The 25,275-nt window shown below is 33.9% G+C and overlaps 1 protein-coding gene across 1 annotated transcript in view; it reads left to right on the top strand.

Moving 5' to 3' along the window:
• The first annotated feature begins 303 nt into the window (after nucleotides 1-303).
• The window catches only part of ERBB4 (erb-b2 receptor tyrosine kinase 4), a 529,970-nt gene continuing 504,998 nt past the window's right edge, over nucleotides 304-25,275 (top strand). Inside the window, exons 1-2 of the mRNA XM_032594121.1 lie at nucleotides 304-348; nucleotides 754-961. Of these exons, the coding sequence (XP_032450012.1) occupies nucleotides 304-348; nucleotides 754-961 (253 nt within the window). The remainder of the gene's footprint in view (nucleotides 349-753; nucleotides 962-25,275) is intronic.

Below are 25,275 nucleotides of genomic sequence, written 5' to 3'. Positions count from 1 at the left end.
ATTTTTTAAAATAACATCTTCAAACATTTTACCACTTTTGTATATTTATTTTTTTAAATCTTATTGCATATGTTCATAACTGTCATGATCTTGTTTATTTTACTGAAAAACTGTAACTTTAGATGAAGCCTGAGGGCTGTTTTTTGTGACTTTTTTTGCTTTAAAAACGTGTTACAATCCTTCCAGTCATTAGCTTATATTATATTAAACAATAGACAGTAAAAATAAAAATTGTAGTTGTAATTAAATTAGAGATCATTATCAGTCTTTAAAAAGTATTTTTCATATATGGGTTTCCCAGAGATGTATATGTTAACTTTGATAACTACAGCATTAAGCACCAATAAGGTTTTAAATCTGTCCCGTAGTCTACAAACTAATGCAGCTTTGTTTTATTTGTGATAAGCTCATTCATTTGCTTTTTTTTTTTTATAAAAAGTTAGGTTGATGGCTAGGCATTCTTACCGAACCTTAGTCTTTCAAAGAATGAGATATTTATTCCTTAAATTATATTCAAATTCTAGGTAGGAAGAATGTTTCATCAAAAATATCCATTATTTTACTGTAAACACACTTCGGACTTTTCTAACCCTCTGTGATCTGTGATCTTATATCATCCAAGTAATTATTTACGATATAATGTGGAAATTAGTGTATTAAATTAAAAGCTAAAAAGTAGAATTGAATAACTTATTTTAATCTAAATGACAACATAAACATACTGACAAATAATCTCTAATTTTTTAACAAAAGGAATTGTTTGTGTCTTTTCAGTCTATTCGAGAAGTTACAGGCTACGTGTTAGTGGCTCTTAATCAGTTTCGCTACCTGCCTCTGGAGAATTTACGCATTATCCGTGGAACAAAACTTTATGAGGATCGATATGCCTTGGCAGTATTTTTAAACTACAGAAAAGATGGGAACTTTGGACTTCAAGAACTTGGACTAAAGAACTTGACAGGTAAGGAAAATATACAAAATTTCAAATATGCTTTCATTATCAATATAATGCAATAGGCATGCACATATGTGTGTATGGTTACTGTAGTATGTGTTATATTCAGGAACACTATAAAGGACTTAAATATCTACTACTTACTCATTTTATGGGAAATAATGCCTTGTGATGCCCTTGCTTTTATTTACAGGTATTGTAAGTGCAGTCTGAAGGATACCATAATACTGTATCTCAGCTGAACAGAAGTACATACTAAGGAAATGCTCAGTGACTGAAAACTGAGATAGGAAGCAGGTTTAAGAATGCTATGTTTGGTGGTCTCAGGTGAACAGTGGACCATATCATCAAATCTCTGTAATAAATAACACCATAACCCTCACTCTCGTTGGAGCTCAGTAAATATACAGCCTTTATATCTACCTCCACTCATCTATTTTTTTTGCACAATCCCTTATTTTTGGAAAACATAGCTAATTTGTTAATTTAATTTTGACTTATCTTATTCAGTAACTCACTAAATGCCATTAGAAATTGTTTCTTAGAATGCTTCAATTTCATCAGTGATTTACCCCCAGCCCAAGACGGGAAAAAGGTAATTGTTAACAACCTAAAATTATCATCCTGCTCCAAAAAACAAACAAAACAAAACAGAAAAAACACTTTGTAGGAATTTATTTTGTAAGCTGGTCCTCACAATCCTGCAGATATCTTTTCAGTCCATGTCGTTCATAGTTCACAAAGGCTATGGTAGGAGGTTTGGAACAAAGTTTCTAATCATGAATTTTGCTATTCGTACCTATAAACAAGTAGTGCTAATTAGTAACTATCATTTCATAGTGGGATAAAGGAGTTTAAACTATGAATTTAACCTAAATTAATATCATATATATTTTTCATCAAAATATGTAATGATTTTATGTGTTTTTGAGGCCACTCAGTGGTAATGTTTCTTCATATTAAGATATTTAAATTAAAATTGCCTTCAAATACTAAATAAAAATAAGATTGATATTTTCAGGTTACTAAAATTATTTGTTTTGTTCATTGACAGTGGTTATAAATGTATAATTTTAAGTTAGAAATAGCTTCATAGTTGGCCAAACATGTGAACTAAATTTGGAAATTTTGGATGAAGAAAGGAAGACTGATTATATAACTTATTTTGATCATGATTGCTATAGAATTGATGACATAATGGTAAATGCAAATTATTCAGAATTTATAGAATCCTTCATTAACATTTTACTTTTTTATTCTTTCCTTTCAAATATAGTTTTTTTACTGAAGAACAGAGTTTTTGGCTCAATTGCTACTTGCAGGGAAATAATGATAGGAAGAAGAATTTTAGAAATGCAATGGATAGAGAAAAAATGAATGATTAAAGTAGGAATCTAAAAATAATATGATCTGGTTAAAACTTTCATAGGAAGAATTATAGTTTATTAAATGATTTTTCCTCTATTTACATTAAAGAAAAAAATGAAAATATTTTAAACATTTTATAGTACATGAATTATGTTATTCTATAATATGTTCTATTTGAACAATCTTTGCATACAGAAAATCAGTCTTTAAAGAGCTTTCTCCTTGGGATGCCTGGTTAGTTCAGTTGGTTAAGTGCCCGACTCTTGGTTTCAGCTCAAGTCATGATCTCACAGTTTCTGAGTTCAAGCCCTGGGTGGGACTCTGTGCTGACAGTACAGAGCCGGCTTGGGATTCTCTCTCTCCCTCCCTCTCTGCCCCTCCCCTGTTCATGCTCACTCAGTCTCTCAAAATAAATAAACTTAAAAAGAAATAAGGAGCCCTCCTACTTATTATTAATTTAACATTAGTACTACTAAAATATGTTTTAAGTTATTCAATCAAAATTATGCCACACTTAAACATACTTATTTATTAAGTGAGCTCACACTGTGATTGCTTATGATTATGACAGTTTATGTCATACCAAAACACAACACTGTTATTTCAAGAACATTATTCCCTATTCTGCCAGAAAGTCTTATAATACTTTTGGTGTGTGCATTAGTAGAAATGAGTAAATAATAGGTGGCTAAGAGAATGAGTTGATTGTTTAGGAAAAAAAAAATAATGTATTTGTTCAAGAGTTATTATTCATTTCTTTTTGAATATGAAGAAAAGTTCAATATAATAAACAATGGAAAATTTAGACAATTTGGAAATTTTCCAGGCATATTATATATTTATTAGGTGGCTGAGAATTACATTTGAACATCAGTCTAGAATCACTGATCTTACTCTATGTAATTGGGTCAATAGTGTAACTCCAATTTTGAAAATCAGAAGTCACTCAGTAAGCATGATTCTGTTTGTGTAAGAATATATGAGGAAAGATTGAAGACACCTAACTGTTCATGTAAACAGGAATTGGGGAAGAAATGTGCTCTTTAGCAGTATCTTAAAGAGCTAAGTGTTCTAGGTAACCAGCAAACATTGCAGTTGACTTCAGATAAGATTGTTTTGTGTTTTGGAAAGGTATTTGTTTTATCTTATTTGTTTATATGCTATACAAAGCAAGCTGATAAAAATTAAAAACAATTTAAGTGTTATATTAAGTGTAGGGCTAGAGGGCTGGCCTTAATTTTAGGCTTATCTTGTAATATGAAGGTAAATAGAGAACATGCTGAGTAGTCAGATATCTCATTATTTAATTGCCCTACTGAATTAAAATTTTATCCCAGTCTTTTTTGTTTGTTTGTTTAAACTGTTTATTTTTGAGAAAGAAAAACAGTAGGTGAGCGGGGGGGTGGGGGGGGGGCAAAGAGAGGAGACACAGAATCCAAAGCAGGCTTCAGGTTCTGAGCTGTCAGCACAGAGCCTGATGCAGGGGTCAAACTCATGATCCTTGAAATCATGGCTTGAGCTGAAGTTGGACGCTTAACTGACTGAGCCACCTATGTGCCTCTAAAATTTTAACTCAGTTCTTAAAGCACCAACTCCTCCTCAGCATCACCTGGGTACAATTACAAATGCAAATTTTTGGGCCTTACCTGAGACCTAATGCATCAGAAAGTCTTGTGATGGAGCCCATCAATTTGTGTTTTAAGGATCTTTTCAATGATTCTAATGACCACAAAAGTTTGAGAAACACTGTTCTAATTAAATGTATGTTACCAAGAGATGGTAGTATAATGTCTAGTTAACCTCTTTACATTTACTTTCTAAATAATTTTCATTTACTTATCATGCCCTAGAGAATGGGACAGAGAACAGATAAGTTTGTGCTTTAATGATGGAAAATACTCCTTTGGTTGTGGTGAGAATGGAAAGAACATAGTAGGAACCTGGATGGAAACATGGGTATGAAAGAGCTCAGAGAGAGGAAGATGCTGGGAATAAATTTTCTTCTGTATTGCCATTTGTCAACTTTGCATAATGGTAAACTATTACAGGGACAATAATAATCATGGTGAATTTTCTTTTTAAGCAAAATTTTACTTTTAAGCACTTTCAACAAGATAAATAACAAATACTAGTTGTGGGAATAGGAAGTATGCAATGTGACAAAGAATTTTGAGGTTAAGATTTCAAAGCTTTTGTATATGTATATATGTATATATACGTATGTATGTATACGTATATACATATGTATATATAGATGTATGTATATATACATATATATGTATACATATATACACGTGTGTGTGTATGTGTGTGTGTGTATAATTTTTGTTTCTCCTGAAATCTTTTTGCAGTGTTGACCTTGGAATAATACACCTTTATTATTTATTATAGTTGTCTCCTTCAAACTATCTTTGTGTAAAATGGATATTCAGTTAACATGAGGACTGTCATATATAAGGGTTAATGGTTGGATGCCACTTAACACACACATAAATTAACTTTGACCTTACACATTCTTATTAATTAGCTTGATGTTCGCCAAAAGCTATTCTTTGGACCATAAACATGACTATAGATCTTACTTAGATACTTTCATTTTGGTTGTACCCAAAGACAAGAAACACACTTAAACATATTTTCTGGATAAAGAAGAAAATTTGTTTGACTGCTACTGCTCACATTTCCCTGATCCGTTATCAGTTAGGTCCAGGAGAGTGGAGAAGAGTCAGATTCTCTAAGCTAAGGATATGCCACACAATCTAAAAGGGAATGACGAACTGTCTTGGCAGTCTCTAGGTGCCCTATTATGCTGGGTCATCATTTCTGATCAGGAGCGAGACCATATTTCTGTCAATGTGTCCTTCAGGCATGTGATCATCTTGAGGCCATTGGGAATGACAGTACTGAATCAGAGGAGCACAAAACTGGAGAGATTTCATTATTTCCTTTGTAAGGTCACTTGCATATATATGGCTATGTGGATTTTATTAATCATTCCCACAATGATGTTCTGCTGATTTTTTTTATCATATCCTCTTAACCAAATATTCTTATTCTGAATTCAAACTATCTAATATATTCAGACATAAAATATATTTACAACTTTAATTCTATGAACTTCTACTTATTTAGTTACCTGTCTGGCCAGAATTTAAAGATTATTTTATTATATGGGGCATAAAAATGCTATTATATTCTCCTTTCTAGAATTTTATAAAATTACTTCATCTAGATAATATTATACAATTTTTTATCTCTATGTGCTATTGTAGATATGAAGGAATTTTTGAGAAATACCTATGTTCATATCTATACTACTGTTCATATTCTATTTATGCAATGATAACCCGGATACAAATTTAATACATAAAAAAAGTGCATTTTTCTCATCAAATTTCACCTTGAATATTTGAATTCTCATTTTATGAATTATGAGAATATCTATTTTGAGTAGAAGAAACTTGAGGGGATATCAACATACAATTTATGTTTCCCAAATATTAGCCAAGTACTCTATATATTTTCAGACCAACACATTTATGTATTAGTACCTTTACTATTTTATTGCTATTCTAATTGTTTGGTTAAGTGTGTACTGCATCATCTTGATTAGATTATTATTTGATATGTCAACAAACATCTTAAACAAAAAATAAAATGCTTAAGTTTTGTTTTTGTTTTTGTTTTTGTTTTTAGGGAGCCCACAATAATAATGGAAAGACATATTAAGTTTACTGAGTTCTGGTAGAGTGAAAACAAAATGAAATGCTTAGTTCAGGAGATACATCTGATGTAACAACATTTACGTCTCTTAAACCCTTTCAGCATTATTCAGTGGTGGTCAAATAAATAACCTGACTTTGAAATGGACAGGCCATCTGCAATTGGCTCCATGTATCTCAAATGGGAGTGCAATTTAAAAAAGACCTGTTCAAATGTTAGATCAGAACTTACAAACTGAGTGTCTCTCTGAGGCCTAGATTCTTCATCTTTAAAATTGAGAAGAAAATTCTACCTCACAATGTTTTTATAGACATTAAAGAATTAAAGCTGAGAGCTTGTCAAACACAGTACCTTTCACATAGAGGAAGCTTAGAAAACCTTCGTTTTCTTTCTCTGCATTGTTTTGTTTTTAGCTTTTCTTTGTGTCAACACACTGACAAAACAAATGTACCAGTTTCTGCATATTCAGATAGGTTTCCCTTGCTTCAGTGGGGCTTTGAAAAGCGAACTGTTTAGATAAAAAGATGCTCCAAATTTCAATGTCTCTTCAGATACCACTTTGAAGCTACTTTATGTATAAGATCTATTTTTCTGGTAGGGGAGAAGCCTGAGGCTTTTCTTTGTCTACTCTCAGTATGATCCCTGTCTTCGGTACTTCATAGCACTTCTCTCCTGTCTTTCAGTGCTCACGCCAAGCACCTGTTACCCCAGCTCTTCATTTCAAATCTCCATCATCACGTTTCACCCTTCATTGGCCCTGACATTTGCCTTGACCTAGACAAGAGACATATCCATTCTGAGTTCGTTTTCTGACATTAGAGTTGCTAAGCATTCTTCAACTGTTCTGTGAAAGGTCTTAGTAATGTTTGAATGAGTTCAACCAGCCTAGTTCAGGGGTTATTGTTAAATACAGTGTTTGACAAAGGTACTGCTAATATTTACATAAGAAGAACTACTCAGCATATAGTGAATATCTGAAGACAAAAACAATTCCAAGAGTACTACTGGCCTAAAGATAAATTACTTGGAAAATAATTTGATCAAAACTAACCTATAGTGAAAATCTAGGGAGACAGATGGTATCAGTGAGGAGTGGCACATTCTTATGAAGGCATCAATTTTTATTTATTTTTTTTTTAATTTTTTTTTTCAACGTTTATTTATTTTTGGGACAGAGAGAGACAGAGCATGAACGGGGGAGGGGCAGAGAGAGAGGGAGACACAGAATCGGAAACAGGCTCCAGGCTCTGAGCCATCAGCCCAGAGCCTGACGCGGGGCCCGAACTCACGGACCGCGAGATCCTGACCTGGCTGAAGTCGGACGCTCAACCGACTGCGCCACCCAGGCGCCCCATTGACAGATTTTTTTTTCATACTTTTAAAGAAGACTGCTTGCCTGTCATGTCAGACAATGTGCATTAACCGGAAGAAGGGAAACCATAATGATATATTTCAGTGTATGGGCAAAACAGAAACATATTTGAAAGTAAATGTTTTAAATATGAGACAAGTTAGAGGGGCCATTCCAGCAAATTTCTAGAACCCATTCTTGGCTTCAGATAACTGATGAGTGAATTTGTGGAATTGAATGAAAGTAAAATGGGAATTCCTTCTCCTGTGGTACCACTCACCAGAGAGAATATTCGTACTAGAGAAATAAGGCATGAGATGGTGGGATTTCCAGGGAATGGAACTATTCCTTCTCCTCTAACTCACATGTTTTAGTCATCAGTATCAAGATAATCTGCTCAGGTCATAAGCAACCTCATCGATTAATGTCCCGTTCAGGGATCCTGAAGTGGTCCTATTCTCTGACCTACATTCTTTTTAATCCCTATAGCATTTGTAGGAAAAATATTGGAAGAAACCTAACATTATGGGAGTCTTTCAGGAAAATTCTCTCCTTGAGACTTTAAACCTCAATCATCATTCTTTGTTGTCCCTAAGATATATGAAAAACTGAAGATTTCCTTTCCTAAGAGAGAAAGCATACATATTCTAGGGAAAAAACAAACAAACATATGAAGTCGAAAAACTCCTTTATTAAAGTTCATTAGTTGGGAAAATGTGCTTGTTTGCTTATAACATTTATAATATAGAGGAGAATCTTTGCTCCTCAGGGTCCCAAATGCAATAAGGGAAATTGGCTAGTGATCACTATATGTCCATGATTTCACTCCAAGGAAAGCAGTAAAGACATTAGAATATCTGCCTCCTTACCCTCATCCCAGGACATTATCTTTGTTGGTACTGCAGACACTCATCTGTGAAGGATTGGTAAATTATTGTCTATCTATCTATTTATCTATCATCTATCTATAGTGATAGATAGACATGGGTATATAAAATATAATATGGAGAAATTGATTCACACACAGCTTCTTCATGCTGATCTGGGAAGTATCTTCATTCCCAGAAAGAATGAAAGAGTATCTCTCTTTCTTCTTCTGAGAAACTAGACCTAAAGTCTTGTGGCTAATAAAGGCTCCTTGTTCTAGACTTTAGATTTATCTTCCATCTCCTTACATTGTGTCATTCCTAAGAAATGTTTAGGATAGTTTCTCCAGGTTAGACTATACTCAGTGAAATAGTAAATTGGCCAAAAGCATACATAATTCAAAATTTAAACAGGAGGCCTTAAGATTGTATTTTAGAAAGAACTTTCTGACTTTACTTGTATAATATTTGAATACATCATGAATGTATGTGTGAAAAATGGTGGTAAGTTGACAATAAAACAAACAAACACACAAAATGACACTATTGTATATACTGGATTTGATTTACAAATATCGGATCTATTAACTAATTTTATAGCTACTGCCATTCAACTATGAATTTTTATTTTTTATTTTTTTTAAGTTTTATTATTTTTGAGAGAGAGACAGAGCGTGAGTGGAAGAGGGGCAGAGAGAGGGAGACACAGAATCTGAAGCAGGCTCCAGGCTCTGAGCTGTCAGCACAGAGCCCAACATGGGGCTTGAACCCATGAACCACGAGATCATGACCTGAGCCCAAGTCAGATGCTTAACTGACTGAGCCACCCAGGTGCCTCGATTTTTATTTTTTAAAAGTTTTTTAATTAAAAAGATTTTTTGTTTACTTATTTTAAGAGAGAGAGAGAGAGAGAGAGAGAGCAAAATCAGGGGAGGGGCAGAGAGAGAGGGAGAGAGAGAATCCCAAGCAGGACCTGCACTGATGTGTGGAGCCTGACACATGGCTCAAACTCACAAACTGCAATATCATGACCTGAGCTGAAACCAAGAGTCGGGCACTCAACTGAATGAGTCACCCAGGCACCCCTCAACTATGGCTTTTTAAAAATCAAGGTTATTGGGGCGCCTGGGTGGTGCAGTCGGTTAAGCATCCGACTTCAGCCAGGTCACGATCTCGCGGTCCGTAAGTTTGAGCCCCGCGTCAGGCTCTGGGCTGATGGCTCAGAGCCTGGAGCCTGTTTCCGATTCTGTGTCTCCCTCTCTCTCTGCCCCTCCCCCATTCATGCTCTGTCTCTCTCTGTCCCAAAAATAAATAAACATTGAAAAAAAAATTAAAAAAAAATAAAAATAAAAATCAAGGTTATTATATATTTAGTCATAACTCACATTTATTAATAGACTCAATTTTACTGGTAAAAAGTTAAGGATTCTTTTGGAAAATTACGTCAATTCAAATATTTGTTAGCTTTGTTTTTCTCCACTTGTAAATTCAAGACATTGTGCTGAGATAGGAGTTATTCTAAATTATCTCTACATACCTGTCTTCTCTCAGTAAATATTATATTTCTGACAAATATTTACCTACCAACTGCAATGTGAAAACACTGGGGAAGCATTTTCCCCAATTCTTATATTATTTATAGGCAAGCATTTCCATGGGGTCAAGAGCCTCCATTTTAATCTGTTTTACCATGAAAAACATCACTTGTCCTATAGAACTCTCTGTGATGATGGAAACAATCAATATGTCTGCACAACTGAGTAGCCAGTAGCCACATATGTCTGGCTACTAAGAACTTGAATGTGGCTAGTACAATGGAAGAAATGAATTTCTTCTTTTATTTACTTTTAATTCATTTTAATTTAAATAGCCACATGTGGCTAGTGGTGATGATATTAAACAGTGTAGCACTAAAGGGACAGCGTCTTTTACTGAACCCAGTGCAGTAGGTAAGGATATTTACAAGCAGAATCGTGGAGAATCAAAGCATAGGTTCTGAATTGAGACCCCTTCCCTTCAAATCCTCTTATTCAGCTTTCTAAACCTCAGTTTCCACATCTTTAAATGAGTATAATGGGAGCCCTCTGTTTGTAAGATGGTTGTGAAAGTTAAATTATAAATTGTAAAAATAGCATTAAGTGCAGTTCCTGCAATAAGTGATATTTATTATTATTTGAGAAGTATGCTTTTGGTAAGATTAATAGACATGGCCTATTTTTACAATCATTGAAAGCATGTTAGGCTTATATAATCAAATTGTGAGATACAAAATGTGTCATTTATGATTTGGGACCTGACCAGATTTTATATTTGAGTAAGCTGGGTTCTGGATAGCATGAGCTGTTTCTTAATGTGCGTTAAGCTCTAGTTATTATAAAAGGTTTTCTGTTTGCCAGAAATGTGACTTAAAAACATGAGATTTTTACTCTCATCTTCAGTTTCCACAGTTTAATTATCTAGTTATAAGTAGGTCCCAATGTCAATTTCTTAAATGACTTTATTGAAAGAAATAAGAATTAGGAGATTAAAATAATTTTTTAGCAGAGAAACTATATTGAAAATTCTGTTGAGGATTCTTTTTGGCATAAACAATGCCCATATATTTAGGAGTCTCTATTCCATATTGAAAGTTTATATTCATAACATAGTATTTATTTAATAACAAATAAGTCACAAAAATTCTTCTATAAAATATTTTATCAAATAGAGGTCTGCCATATTTCATCAAATCTAAGTCACCATCAATTATAAGAAATATTTATTGGTCACTGTTTGCAGGCCACACTAACAAGAGAAAAAGTGAAAGCTCAACTTAAATGTAAAAGATTTTATGATGAATCAGGATTTAGAGATATTAAATATGAAAAATGCATTGTAGAATTGATAATATACAGGAGCTCCTGGGTGGCTCAGTTGGTTAAGCATCTGACTCTTGGTTTTGGCTCAGGTCATGATCTTATGGTTCATGGGATCGAGCCCTGGGTTAGGCTTCACGCTGACAGCATGGAGCCTGCTTGGGATTCTGTCTCTCCCCTTCACTCTGTGCCTCCTTCTCTCAAAATAAATAAACATTAAAAAAAATAGAATTGATAATATACAATAATATGTAAAGAGATAGAGGTATAACAAACCTCTTCATTTCCTGCAATTATAGCAACATAGCTGTTCTTCTGATGGTAAAACTGTTTACTGTGAAAGTATATCAAACAAGTTATAATAGAAATGGCCAACATTTCATAAATGATGAATGGAATTTTCCATTTATCTGTATCTATCCGGGAATAGATAAATATAAATTTCCATGGCTCAACACCTTTTGATCTAATAAATGTTACTAACCTGGAAATTTGAATTATGTTTTTTTTTTCTGTTGCTTTTGTGAGTTACTTGATTTATTGACTCCATTGGCAAAAAAGATGAGAATATAGTTCAACGGCAAAAAATAAAATGCTTATTCTAGGAATTTTCCTTAAACTTTGTTCTCTTAGTAATACACATCAACTGGAACTTAGGATGGTTATAAGATATCAGAAGTTAAAGAGGGTTTTCACTTGTAGCTTTTTTACTAGTCTACCTGGAAGTACAATACAATGCTATTCTCATTATAGCTCTCATAATATTTTTTCTCCCCTTACCCTTATATTTGTTACCCATTTTGTGAAATATATTTTCTATTTTTAACTATAATTTTCTTATAGGCTAAGTCAAATTGTTTTGGTTATTGAATCATAACAACCATGACAATTTTGAGGAATATTTACAGAGGAACGTGAAGAGAAATGGTGGACCATAACATTTTCCTTTCTTCTAAGACCATTCAAATTACTCAATTTCATTTGCTCTGAGATGCAAAATAGAGGTTTGGTTTGTGTATCAGTAATGTTGTACAAAGCTGATATCAGAAAAAGCATTTTTGACTTTCAATCTACTATGAAATAAAGGGATTTCAAATTTTAATTATATTTTTAATGGCATTTAATGGGCATATTCTGGCAACTGTTGACAAAGAATATATTTTAGTTTTAATGTTCCCTAATTCTGTAAACTAGATACTTTAATATTTGGAGGGGTTATTTTATATTGTATATATTATATATCTGGTGATGTACCATGAAAAATCCTATTATAAATTCCAGCTTTTAACTACATGTATTATCAGAATTCTTTTAGTCTGTGTGCCTTTTGTTTTGAAGACTTTACCTGTCCCTTTTAGCATAATAAATCTAGAACACAAACTAAAATATATATATATATGGCTTAGTAGAGCCCAAGATATATGTGCTATTATTAATAATAATATCCATAATTAATATGAATTTATTATGTAGAAGTCAATTATTTACAAATTACCAATTAATAGGTCATTGTGGTTATTTCCATTTTGAAAATAGAGAACTGCAGTTTTAAAATAATGGGTAATATGCCACAGAGTACACAGTGATTTATGGAGTTCAGAGTTGAAACCAGGTAGTAGAATTCCAAATTTTCCTTGTATCACCATGTTATAGAGATTATGAAAAGGTGGAAGATCACATGAAGCTGAACTTTTTCATCTTCTGCTATGTGTTAATTAGCTGAGAATCTAAAAATGACTCATATGATCCAGGTATCACTTCTTCAACATAGTCTTACCTTTTTATTTCTTAATGAGGCTTTATTTAGTATAGATACTTTACCTAAAAAGTTAAATGATTATAGAAGAGATTCATGTTGCATAAGTAGGTTGAATTATTATAATATTGAAAAATATCTTGTTAGGCTATTTGTGTTTACTCCTATAGATATGAGAAACTAAAATGAGAGAGTGTAGTAGCAGAATTAAATTAAATGCCATAATTGGGAATTGACTTCATGACCTTTCCTTTATTAATACTAGAATTAAAAATAGACAAATAACTGTATTTGAGGTATGCTTTACTTTGTTTTGATTTAGCTCTAGAAGTTGTGTGTTGTGTCAAGATAAGCGTTTTTGTCCTTGTCTTAGTCTAGTGATCTATCATATTATTCCAAAAGTATGACTTTATTCAAGGTACTAGAGGGAGATAGCAATTTAAAAGATTTAAATATATATATATATATTTGTATGTATATATATACATATATGTATATATACACACACGCATATATATATGATATATATGCGTGTGTGTATATATATATATATATATATATATATATCTATATGGCAATCTCTATGTGCTTACATATGCATTTGCGTTTATTAACGGGAAGAAAATGAAACAATAAATTCTGGAGTTCATGTGTAACTCAATTGTAATCCAAATTCACCAATTATCTACAAAAAGCTATGAAATGTGACATGAGCTTTATAGTGTGGTTTAAAGAAAATGGTTTAGTACATTTTGAAAGGAAAATATGGAAAAGATAATGAAGCAGGACTTGGCGTATCTATAGATATATCTTTTATATAGCATAGGTAGAAAAATGAAATGAAGCAGGGAAGCAGCCTATGTTATTGCTGTCACTTTTCACATAGTGAATGTGTGGCTGAATTTCACACCTATGCATTACATTGTCATTTCATGTAGTTAGAAATTACATGTCATAATGATAAATCTTTGCAATTAAAATTGTATCATGCTTCAAATTCAGGCCTGTGGTGCTCAGGGAAAAGGGGTGAATCAAGAATTAGTGTCTTGGTTCAAGTGCCTCTTAAAAATTAAGAAAATCTAAATATCATCTTTGTAAAATAAATACATCAGAGGTCACAATATAGGTTATCAACTCCTTTGTGATTTCATTGAAGATCACCTGCATAATTTAAGTAGTTATTCAATTGTTTTATGTATTTAATATGTATGACTATGCACAGTGGCTTCTTACATTAGAATTGGTTGATTATTAAATGTAAAGTATTGAAAAATACTTGAAACTTAATAGTATTTGTTGAGCCAACTCATGTCAGTTTTGATGTCTGATTTAAATTTAATCAGGGAAAGACTTAATGTAAGTTTTCAGTTCATTTACATTTTAATCCATAAAAATATGGCTAAGAGATTTTCGATACTGGAGAAGACATAAAACATTTTCGTTCTGAATCACAAAATCCTAGATTTTTAAAGAAAAAATAAACAATAATATGTAATCCTCAAATTAATAGAAAGAAAAGTTCCAAAACTATAGTGTGTTTCTAAATTTCACATGTATAGATAAATATAAAATGGCAGGCTCCAAAATGGTTTTCTTTCTGAAAAATATATCTAATTATAATTGCAAATGACTACTTAAGCCACCTAGTTTGTCCTGTAGAAAAGTCCTTTGAAAAAAAAATGCACTAAAATCAGTGAGATACAAAGGGCAAACAGTTGAAAATCCATACATGTCTATAATGTTTGTGTAAGTTAAGAGCCAACTCTGTTGCATTTATAGTTCTCTGATTAGCATTTCACCGATGAGAAAATGTAAGACAATCACAGAGAATTAAGTGCCTTTTCTTGTATCCAAGACATACTCTACATTTCAGCATAAAGTCAGAAATAGTTTTGGGGAGGGCAAAGTAACAAAAATCGAGCTCAGAAATAAAATGATTGAAAGATACTTGATTCAGAGGTATAACTTCTGCTTAAGAATGTGGATTTATTATCACAATTCAAATCTAGTCTGTGTGTTCTAGATGAGAAGATATGTCCTAGAATATGAAAACATTTCGAACATACTTTCTTCTTGTCCCAACAGCATGAAAAAGTAGAAAGAATCTGAGCTTTGAAACCTGATACCTTTAAAATTGCATACTAGCACTACATATGATAAGGGAAATGTCAAAACATCTAAGTGTTGTCCATCAGTTTCCTCATCTGAAAATGAGAATTGAATGGGAAAAAAATGCATGCAAGCAACCTACAATAGAGATGAGCAAAAAAGAGATGTTAGTACCCTTCCCATTTCCCCCTATAGTATTTAAAAGTATGAAGTTTTGGGGTGCCTGGGTGGCTCCGTCGGTTAAACGCGTCTGACTTTGGCTCAGGTCATGATCTCACAGTTCATGAGTTTGAGCTCCACACGGGTCTCTGTGCTGACAGCCCAGAGCCTGGACCCTGCTTCAGATCCGTGACTTCCTCTCTCTCTGCCCCTCCCCCACTCGCACTCTGTCTCTGTCTCTCTCAAAAATAAATAAAATGTTAAAAAATTTTTTAAAAAGTATTAAGATTTTTAGTTGATCTTTGCCACATCTATATAAGCTGTGTTCTTTATCACTTCTTTGTTGACAGATGAATTTGATTTTATTTAGTAAAGCCTAATCTCACTAGCAACCAAAAGATTCATATTCTCATCCCACTTTACCTTACTTAAATCACCTAAGACCTCTTGCAGTGAGTTATCAATTTTGAAATGAAGGAAGATTTTCTTCTTCTTCTTCCTCTTCTTCTTCTTCTTCTGCTTCTGCTTCTGCTTCTGCTGCTTCTTCTCCTCCTTCTCCTTCTCCTTCTCCTTCTCCTTCTCCTTCTCCTTCTCCTTCTCCTTCTCCTTCTTCTCCTTCTCCTTCTTCTCCTTCTCCTTCTCCTTCTTCTCCTTCTCCTTCTTCTTCTTTTCTTTTATCAGTTATAATACCAACCTGCTGCCTATCTTCCTGGAAAATTCTAAGGGAAAGTGTGAGTCACTTTTTCTAAGTGGTCCACTTCCATTTTTCGCACAAATGAAGACATGATATTAACCCTTCCAAATCGGTAGAGAATGATACTGCAGTTTTAATTTCTGGACACTTGGGAACTGAGGCTCAAGTGTTTAATTAAAAATGCAACTCCATGTGGGTGTATAGGGATCTCTGTTAGGGTTTAATTGTTCAGTGTATATTCATTTCCTAGCACAGGGATAACAACATGCTATAGCAATGATATCCACATACATTTACATTTAGCTATGTGTCATTAAAGGTAGACCTATTATTGGTTTAATAAATTGTTTTGCTTCCTTGCTAAGGCAGTGAAACCTCAGGAAAACAAAACAAAACACCTTTGGATGACTTTTAGGGAGGAAAAAAAAAAAACAAAACATTAGCTGAGCAACAAAACCAATTTAGTTGGTTTTAAATACGGAGTTTAAGCCAAGGTGTCCCAGTGGTGCCAAGCAAATCCTATTCGTTTTTGTTCATTTCTTAATTTCTTAGTTCCTCTCGAAGTATTCAAATGTCCCTGCTGGGGAGAGCTACCAATTCAGCTAAGAATGTGTTTCCCCAGAAATTACTTTTATACTGTATCTAAAACTCATTAATCATTGCTTCCTTTTAAATCCCCATTACACAAGAAAGCCTGGGATTTGAATGCCTAGATATTTCATACTTAGTTCTAAATAAGCAGAAACAATACAAAGTATATTTTTCACTTCTCACATGCTGAATTTGCAGTAAGGATATTTTGATGACTTATTTTAAATAGCTAAGATCTATTTAAAGGGTATTGTCTGGGGGCTTTTAAAAATAATTAAAACACCTACTTATTGTTTGCTTGAGAACTTGAACTTCTAACGAAAGGGCAGGTTAGTGCTAATAGTGTTTTTGGTAGCTCGATTGCTCTAGCATGGCTGGGTCTCTCTGTCAGTTTGTGAAAAAGAAGTCAACCATGTGCTGTGAAAACAGTGGAGATGTGAGACACCTGCAGAGAATCAGCTTGGTTTCCAGACTCAGTAGCCACATGAAGCTTGGGGTTGCGTTCTAAAATTAGAATCCTTACTTCAAAGATAAAGGCTTAGGGAAGGCATCTTGGTGGTATTTTACATATGTTTGTAGACTTATTTCATATGTTTGTATGTATTATTTTACGCCATAAATAAGAGTAATCGACAGCTTAGAACCCTGATTGCATAGAACTGCTGTACAACTTTCAACATAGGTTTTATTTCTACATGCAAGACCAAGGCTTTTTAACATAAAGCAAATAATGACCATAGCTCTCTTTTTTGATTGGAGTGAAAGCATATTTAATAACTATTTCTGTATTTTTCTTCTAATCAATTCTGCAACTGAAAAGTTGTAGTATGTAAAACTACTCTTTGTGTTAGATTACTGAATCAGTTTTCTGTAAAATGATTGCAGTAATAAATCCATACAGGTGAACAGGTCCTATCCATTTCAAAGTTTTAAAAAGAAAAATAAACACTGACACATGCCCAGAACAAAGCAAAAGACAAAAGACCAAAGAGAGACATAGAAAAATAGGTTCATAAATAAATAATAGAAAAAGAGGCTATGTGTGTATGTGTGTGTATATAGATAATATCTCTCTCCATATAAATATATAGATATGTGAATTTGTTTATATACATATATGCACACATACACAGATACATACATATATTAATGTGTGTGTATATATATAGTTTCTAACTATGATGCATAACTGTACACATTGTGTATCAGTGGCACATATCCAAGGCACAAGATAATCAAAGAGCTATAACCCTGCTTTTCTAATCATGATCTGAAATAATATTTGGCTTCTAAGAATTCATCTTCATATAAAATTAATTTTATAGAAAACAGTATGCAATTCAATACATGGAATGGCAAATGAGTAATCCATATGTGTTTATATCTATCAACATGGCACTGAAACCTTTTGTGTGTTGGGAAATGTGCCCACAGGCTGAAATGAATGTACAAAGTCATCACATGGGGAGAACATGCTGGAGGGGTTTTATTTGATGTTTTCAAAGTGCTCTAGGGTCTGTCTTGCAAGAGCCCTTTCGGTTTTCTTTCTTTTTTAATTTTTTTAAATTTTTTTCTTTTTTTTTTATGTTTTTAAAACACATGGCTTTCTTTTGAAACATCCTGGCAAGAGAAAGAGTAAAAGAGTATATTACAAATGAACTATGCGGTCGTATTCTCCCCCTCTCTCTCCTATCTCTTTCTCTCACAAACACACACAACTCTCGCTCTCTGAGACTCCTCTTTTGCTTTCTCTCTTCCTCTCTCACCAAAGATAAATACCCAACTTCTGTTTGTGTATCTACAGAGATAGCTGCCACAGTCTATGGTCAGGATTTGTGAAATCACATACCCAGAATTTGAGATCACAAACTGTTAACTAAGGACGGAGTAAAGTCAGATAGCACTGAAGTGAATGCCTATTATATTCACCTAAGCTTTCTTTTTTACTTATTGGTTTATGTACTTATTTATTTAAAACCATTAGAAGATTTAGGGGCGCCTGGGTGGCCCAGCTGGTTGAGTGTCCTACTTCAGCTCACGTCATGATCTCGCAGTAGGTGAGTTCGAGCCCGCATCAGGCTCTTGTGCTGACAGCTCAGAGCCTGGAGCCTGCTTTAGATTCTGTATCTCCCTCTCTCTTTGCTCCTCCCCCTGGCACTCTGTCTCTCTCTCAAAAATAAGTAAACGTTAAAAAAATTTAAAAAATATTATAAGATTTATACTTATCTTCTAACAAAGGGGAACAATTAAAAACACTCTGCCCCTTGCACACTTCATCTAAATCATCAAAGGTTGAAACCAGGCTTCAGATCATCCTAGAACATCCTAAAACATTGTTTTGAGAGCTATAGATTAGGAGGTCATGTTCTGCTAAATGTCTTTTTCAACACACCATATAAAGCTAAGATTTATTTTTAAAATGACAAAATTCAACATTTCTAGAAGTGATTTGTGTAATTATTACTTTGCAAGACAAAAATAGGTTTGTTATCATACTAATATCATTTTCTTGTCATAAGTCCTTTATTTTAAAGCTGGATGACCATGGAAAGCTTAATATATCATTATTCATAATACTGAGCTTGCAAAGGATAAATGCATCTTGAAAGTTGATGGTAAGAGAGGCACTCTCTTTCCTCCCAGGAAGAAAGCATGCTGCTAAACCTCTGTTTGCACACAAAAGATTTTTTCTGAAGAGTTTGTTGCTCTGTGGCTTCTGGCTTCGAAGTCAGAAGTCTCTTACCAGGGTAGCCCCTAGGCTGGCATTTGATAACAGTGAACAAACAGGTGCAGACCTCTGTTTTCACATTGCTGGCTCATCCTCATGACAATGCTAGCATTGTTCCCTGGGGTGGGTCATGGAGGCTGCGGCGGGGGGGGGGGGGGGGGGGGGGGGGGCTCTGCTGAGAACAAACCCACTCTTGATAAAAGGTTATAATTATTATTCTCAGGAAAAATTCAAAATTAGAACTCTACATACAGATGAAGTTCAGGGCATGAAATTTAACAGGACTTTTTTCACTCACACAGAGGTCTCAGTGAAATTTAACAAATCATCAGTGCCCTGCCTGTGTCCTTAGTGAATCATTTTTGCCACTATGGGGTTGTGTGAATATTCTAAGTGTGCGACCCATGTTAAATGGTGTTGTTTCGGAGCAGACCTGTTTCAGAATTCCAGAAAGATAGAAAATACTTAAATTTTCTCTTCTCTGTCTGAGTACCTTAGAATTATGTGTTAAATGAATGTCACTGATGTACTACTGTATGCATTATAAAAGAAGATTGATCTATTTAATAGAAGAGATTACATAGTAAATACTAACATTATTATGGGCATTATATATGCTAAAATACTGTGTACTATTAGAGTATTTACTGTGTAAATACTGAAGATTGCAAAATAAAATAATATTGTTATTTTGCTAACAGTTATGCTGATTGAGTAGTATTTACATTCTGAAAGTATCCTATGCTAGAGATGGAAGGGACCAACTCCCTAATTTACAAATAAAGAAAACCAACCAACCAGTATAGTAAGGCCTAGAGTAGAAGAATGCCTTTTCAAAGGGCACACAGTTATAGTCATTGTGTAAAACTTGATTGTTTTAGACTTCATCTAATATTTTATTTTGCTCACTTTACATTAGTGCTTCCCAGAATCTAAAGTTTATATGGCTGTCATACTTTTCTGCTTGAAGGCATTTTGTTGATGTGGAGCCTGGTGATTGTCTCTGTTTACTTTAGAATCCCATTATTTACAGAAATCGTCCAGGAGATGAAACATTCTCATTATTTCAGAAGCCAGGAGTAAACACAAATGTCCTTTCCTTGCTTTGGTCGTAGTATTATACCTTTACATTCTGAAAAAGTGTAGTACCTATTACTTCTAATTAATGAAATGAGGCTAAACACATATTTTTTGTGTGTAAAATAGACAGATTATATTCATATTATATTTAAGCTTTCATATTAAGTCATTTATTTTAATTTATTAAAAACAAATATCTTCGGCATTTACTTTTAAATCCTGGCACAATATGCTTTAACCAATAAGTCATTGTTTTCATTCTGCCCTTAACCATTCTGTCTTCTACAACCTGAACCTATCAATAATTGCAGCACGTGTGTTAAGAGATATAGTTTAGTCAAGTCCTACTTGCAGTCATCTACATTCCTATAATTAAACCAAATATCACCTCTATTAAAATTCCGTACCCCATTTACCTTCAAGTCCATGTTCTCATCAAGAAAGTAGTTTGGCTTTCTCGTGCATGGCTTAGGAAATATTGCTCATTACATTAAAAGTAATATTCAATGTTTGCAAGGTCTTTGGTATTAGTACTCGGTGGTGTAGATTAATACCATATTGACTCAGTATCACCTAAGACAGAACAGCTCTGGCAAGGGAAATGAGTAAGCAGTGACTAGGGAGCAGGTTAGGAAACTTCTGGTTTGCTGGTGAAAGAAGGGGTAACTGGGTTGTATGATGATAGAAGGGGCCTCTCATGGAGCAAAATAAGAGTGTAAATTACCTCGGCAAGAAACTGGTTTGAGCGTGTACTAAATGTTCTAAAATAAGGAAGTATAGATAGGGATGGGATAAACACAAAGCGATTTTTTTCCTCATTCATTTTTAGGGGTTGAATGGGTTGAGTAGAGATGGAGAGACTTGTAACAGCTGTCATATAATCATATGTCTGCGTTTACTGAGTCTTTGGGCAGCATGTATGGGTCATTAGGAAGAGGACCTTTATGAAAGAAGATTGAATTAAATTAGTTACTGAGATGAAAGGAGTTAGCTTCTATAAAATTCCATTCATGGTAGCCAGAATTCAACATCTTATGTCCTTCTCCTTATAATGTATTTGAATTAGGGCAAGTGGCATGGGAGCTTATGGAAGGGTGGTCCTAGAGTAAATGGTGAAGATGCTGTGCTGAGTCTTAAGGAAATATTAGGACTGGGGTAAATCCTTGTTAAGTCAGATAAAAGGTTTAAAGTAGGTATGGTGGAGACAATTAGTTGCTCACCAATATCTTTTTCTTTTTTTTACCCCACTCTGAGGAGACAATTAGAACAAATTTCCCAGTCTCCTTTTCCCTTAAGTTTGGTTATATAACTAAGTTTAAGTCAACTAAATGGAAATGAAAATATCATGGGCCACTTTTAAACCTAGTCTATAAAAGGATTTAGAGTATGATCCCCCTGTCCTCCCCAACCCCCCCAATGGAAATGACTCCTTGAAAATCGTAGGTTCAAGGCTACAGAGTGACCATCTGCCTTGATCCCTGAAAATATGTGGAGTAGAGGTCCCTGTCTGCTATGGCAAACCCTTGCCCACCATACCCTTACACACCCCTTCCAAAAGGAGTATGTAAATACTTCTTAGATTCACATAAGCAATTTATAACTCATATTATATGTTTGGGCCATTATGTATTTTGAATTTTCTTAGCATGGCAACTAATGTTACCCTAACTAATTCTGTGGCTGTGTAGGAAATAAGAAACCTTAACTCTGCTAAAATTCTGACACTGGAGCAGTGGTGTACCAAGGGTAGACTTGTGAGAGCATACATAAGGGGGTACATTGTTGGAGAATATAAAACAAGAAAAGCCAGTCTTTTTTAAAAATTTTCTTTATGTTTTCTTTATTTTTGAGGGAGAGAGAGAGACAGAGTGTGAGCAGGAGAGGGACAAAGAGAGAGGGAGACACAGAATCCAAAGCAGGCTCCAGGCTGTGAGCTGTCAGCACAGAGAGATCATGACCTGAGCCGAAGTTGGATGCTAAACCAACTGAGCCACCCAGATGCCCCCCAAAGCCAGTCTTTTTAATTATTATTATAGACTATGAATTTTAAACCATGTTAGTTATAAAATACACTTTAGTGAAAAATATTGTTTATTGGTCAAAATTCTAAAAACTGCTATGGTAACTGTTGAGTTTTAAAAATATATATGCAAGCTTTAAATTGACACAACTTATTTATCTTTTACTAAATATTGTTTCTATGGAAATAATTTGGAGACCTCCTAGTTCTACAACTGACCCCTTTACACAGAGACTTGATTGAACACTTTAAAGAGTAAATTTGGGGGCGCCTGGGTGGCTCAGTCAGTTGGGCATCCGACTTCAGCTGAGTTCACGATCTCGCGGTCCATGAGTTCGAGCCCCGTGTCGGGCACTGGGCTGATGGCTCAGAGCCTGGAGCCTGCTTCCGATTCTGTGTCTCCCTCTCACTCTGCCCCTACCCCGTTCATGCTCTGTCTCTCTCTGTCTCAAAAATAAATAAACGTTAAAAACAATAAAGAGTAAATTTGTTCAAAATGATTTAAAAGTTTTCTGGGTACAGTTCATGTGACCAGCCTGTGTGCTATTACATATCCCTGTGTTTAATCCCTCTGTGGTTATGGTAGTACATATATAACTGTAGTTTCAAAATTAACAATGAAAGCACTGCTGCATGATTATAAAGATGAAGCTTGAGTTATTTCAAGTCTATTATTCTATGTGATTACTTGGGGTCCTTTGTGGTTAAATGTATAAAATAATAAAACAGTGCAAACTACAAGATATAATAATTTATTTGGTAACTGACAAATTCCAGGTCACACGTAAAACTTGTTTAATTGATCTTAAATAATATCTTACAAATTTAAATTTATTCTTCATTTTCTACCAATTATTTTAAACCAAAGAACAAATCAAGAAAATAATGATTGCCACATGATTATTGATGAAAATAATTTTGTCACACAGATAAAGGTGTTTGCTCAGAGTATCAAATGCATTAGATACACCACTACATTAGAGAACATTTTTTTCCTACTTGACACATTCTTTAAGTTCTACTACAAAATACATATAAAATAAGTATAAATATAAAATAAGTAAGTATATAAAATGGCTAAAAACCATTGTCCATTGCAATAGATTGCATAATGAATGTTCTACATTCGTAGCATTTGTTTATATGGGGCACTGGGTAGGGCAGTGTGAGTACAGCTTTATCAACACTACTGTGGGACTTCATTCAAAAGCATGTTAAATTTGACACTAGTCAGTATTATCAAAGTAATATAATATGTAGTTAAACAATCATGGGTCAACTTCCAGCTTGGCTCTAACTTCAATATCACCAAATTTTAGAGGCTTAAAGTAGGGTCTGTAGAGGGAACCAATGTTTCTTGAGTGCCTACTATATATTCCCTTTCATTTGATTTTTCTCAGTGAACGTATTTATAGATTAGGTTTGCTTGTCACTTAGCATAACTGAAATTGGAATTTCAGACCTTCTGCCTCCAAGGCCCAAGACCTAGCATTGCCTGACTCACATTAATGTCTCATAAATGGCACCTTTGGAGTGCAATCATTTGCTTTCTCCACTCTGCCACAGATAAGCTGGACCACTTGGAAAATCCCTTGGGATGAAATAGGTCCCAGTAAATATTTGCTGAAAGCTTGTAAAATGTGGCCAAAAAGACTTAGATGAATTGGTCAGCTTCACATTGTTCCTTTGCCATCTAAAAAAGAGTATAATCCATTTCTATTGATTCTTCACTTACAACATTACAGAAAATCATTTGCTTTTGAAGAGAGCATATGCAGGAGACATAATTAGGTACTTTGAAATGCCAAATATTCTGTTACAACATGCACATGTTATTTTTTTTCAATTTAACAATTTTGCCAATAATTTTGAAGTTTCTAAGCCTTACATGATAAAGGAAAATAAGCCTACAAACTAGCAGTAGTTCTAGTCAAGCATGTTTTATTGGCTTTGGTCACCAAACTGAAGTGTTCTCTATCCACAAGCTCAACTCAACATTACATTTTAATGAATTTTGCACAACAAACAGCTTCACCCAATATATGCTCCAACTTTTTCAAGAAAAAGAAAATAGCTATGGCAAGAGAATTGGTAATCAGTGCATTAAATTAAAAATAATAATGCAATGATGTATTATTTATAATAATATAAATATTATAAATATATATTTATAATAATATAATATAAATATAATATAAATATTATTTATAATATTTATAATACATTATTTATAATAATGCAGTGATGTATTATTTAAGATCATGATAGGAAAAGGAATGAGAACTTACTACATAGAAAGTAATTTGGTATTCACAGAAGCAAAAATGATTTCTTAGTCTATATTTCAGAGAGTCTAAATTCAAATTGTAGTATTTTCCATTGTAAATATTTATGTGCCCTGTGTGAAGTTGGTTCTTATTTTAGAGGTACTTAGTTATGCCTGGACATTATATTTTCTGGTAATGTCTACCAGCTTATGGCCAACAACATAGAATTGAAAAGATAGCTAATATATAAGGAGATGTAGAGAAAAAATAAGGTGTGTGTGTGTGTGTGTGTGTGTGTGTGTGTGTGTGTGTGTCTGTGTATGTGTCCTGCTGACTACACAGCTGTGATATCAGCCTTGTCAAGGCTGGCACTTATGTGGCCTTCAGACATTCTTCGTCATAGTCGAGTGACTTAACTACCTCCCTTCAGCAATTCTTTGTCTCTCCCTCCACAATAGATCACAGTTTTCTTTGGCCTTTGCCTTCAGCTGGCTGTGAAGCTTGAAATTCCTTAGCACTGCATTTCAGTTTTATCTGGTTCTACTTAATTGAGGCAAGGAGTAGAGTTTAAGGTTAAATGCAGAATATTACAAGATGAGTTCCTCCAATTAAAAAGTAAGTTTGTTGCATTCTGGAATCAACAGTACAAAAGAAAAAAAAATGGGTGAAATGGAAATGCCTTCCTATTTCACTTTTTTCTATTTATTGTGAAAGAGTATACATATTGCTAAGATAAAACAAAACACCATAATC

This window comes from Lynx canadensis, chromosome C1 (assembly GCF_007474595.2).
Source record: "Lynx canadensis isolate LIC74 chromosome C1, mLynCan4.pri.v2, whole genome shotgun sequence".
Lineage (NCBI taxonomy): Eukaryota > Metazoa > Chordata > Mammalia > Carnivora > Felidae > Lynx > Lynx canadensis.
The sequence above is the reverse complement of the archived record's forward strand: the minus strand, read 5'-3'. Positions and strand labels throughout refer to the sequence as shown.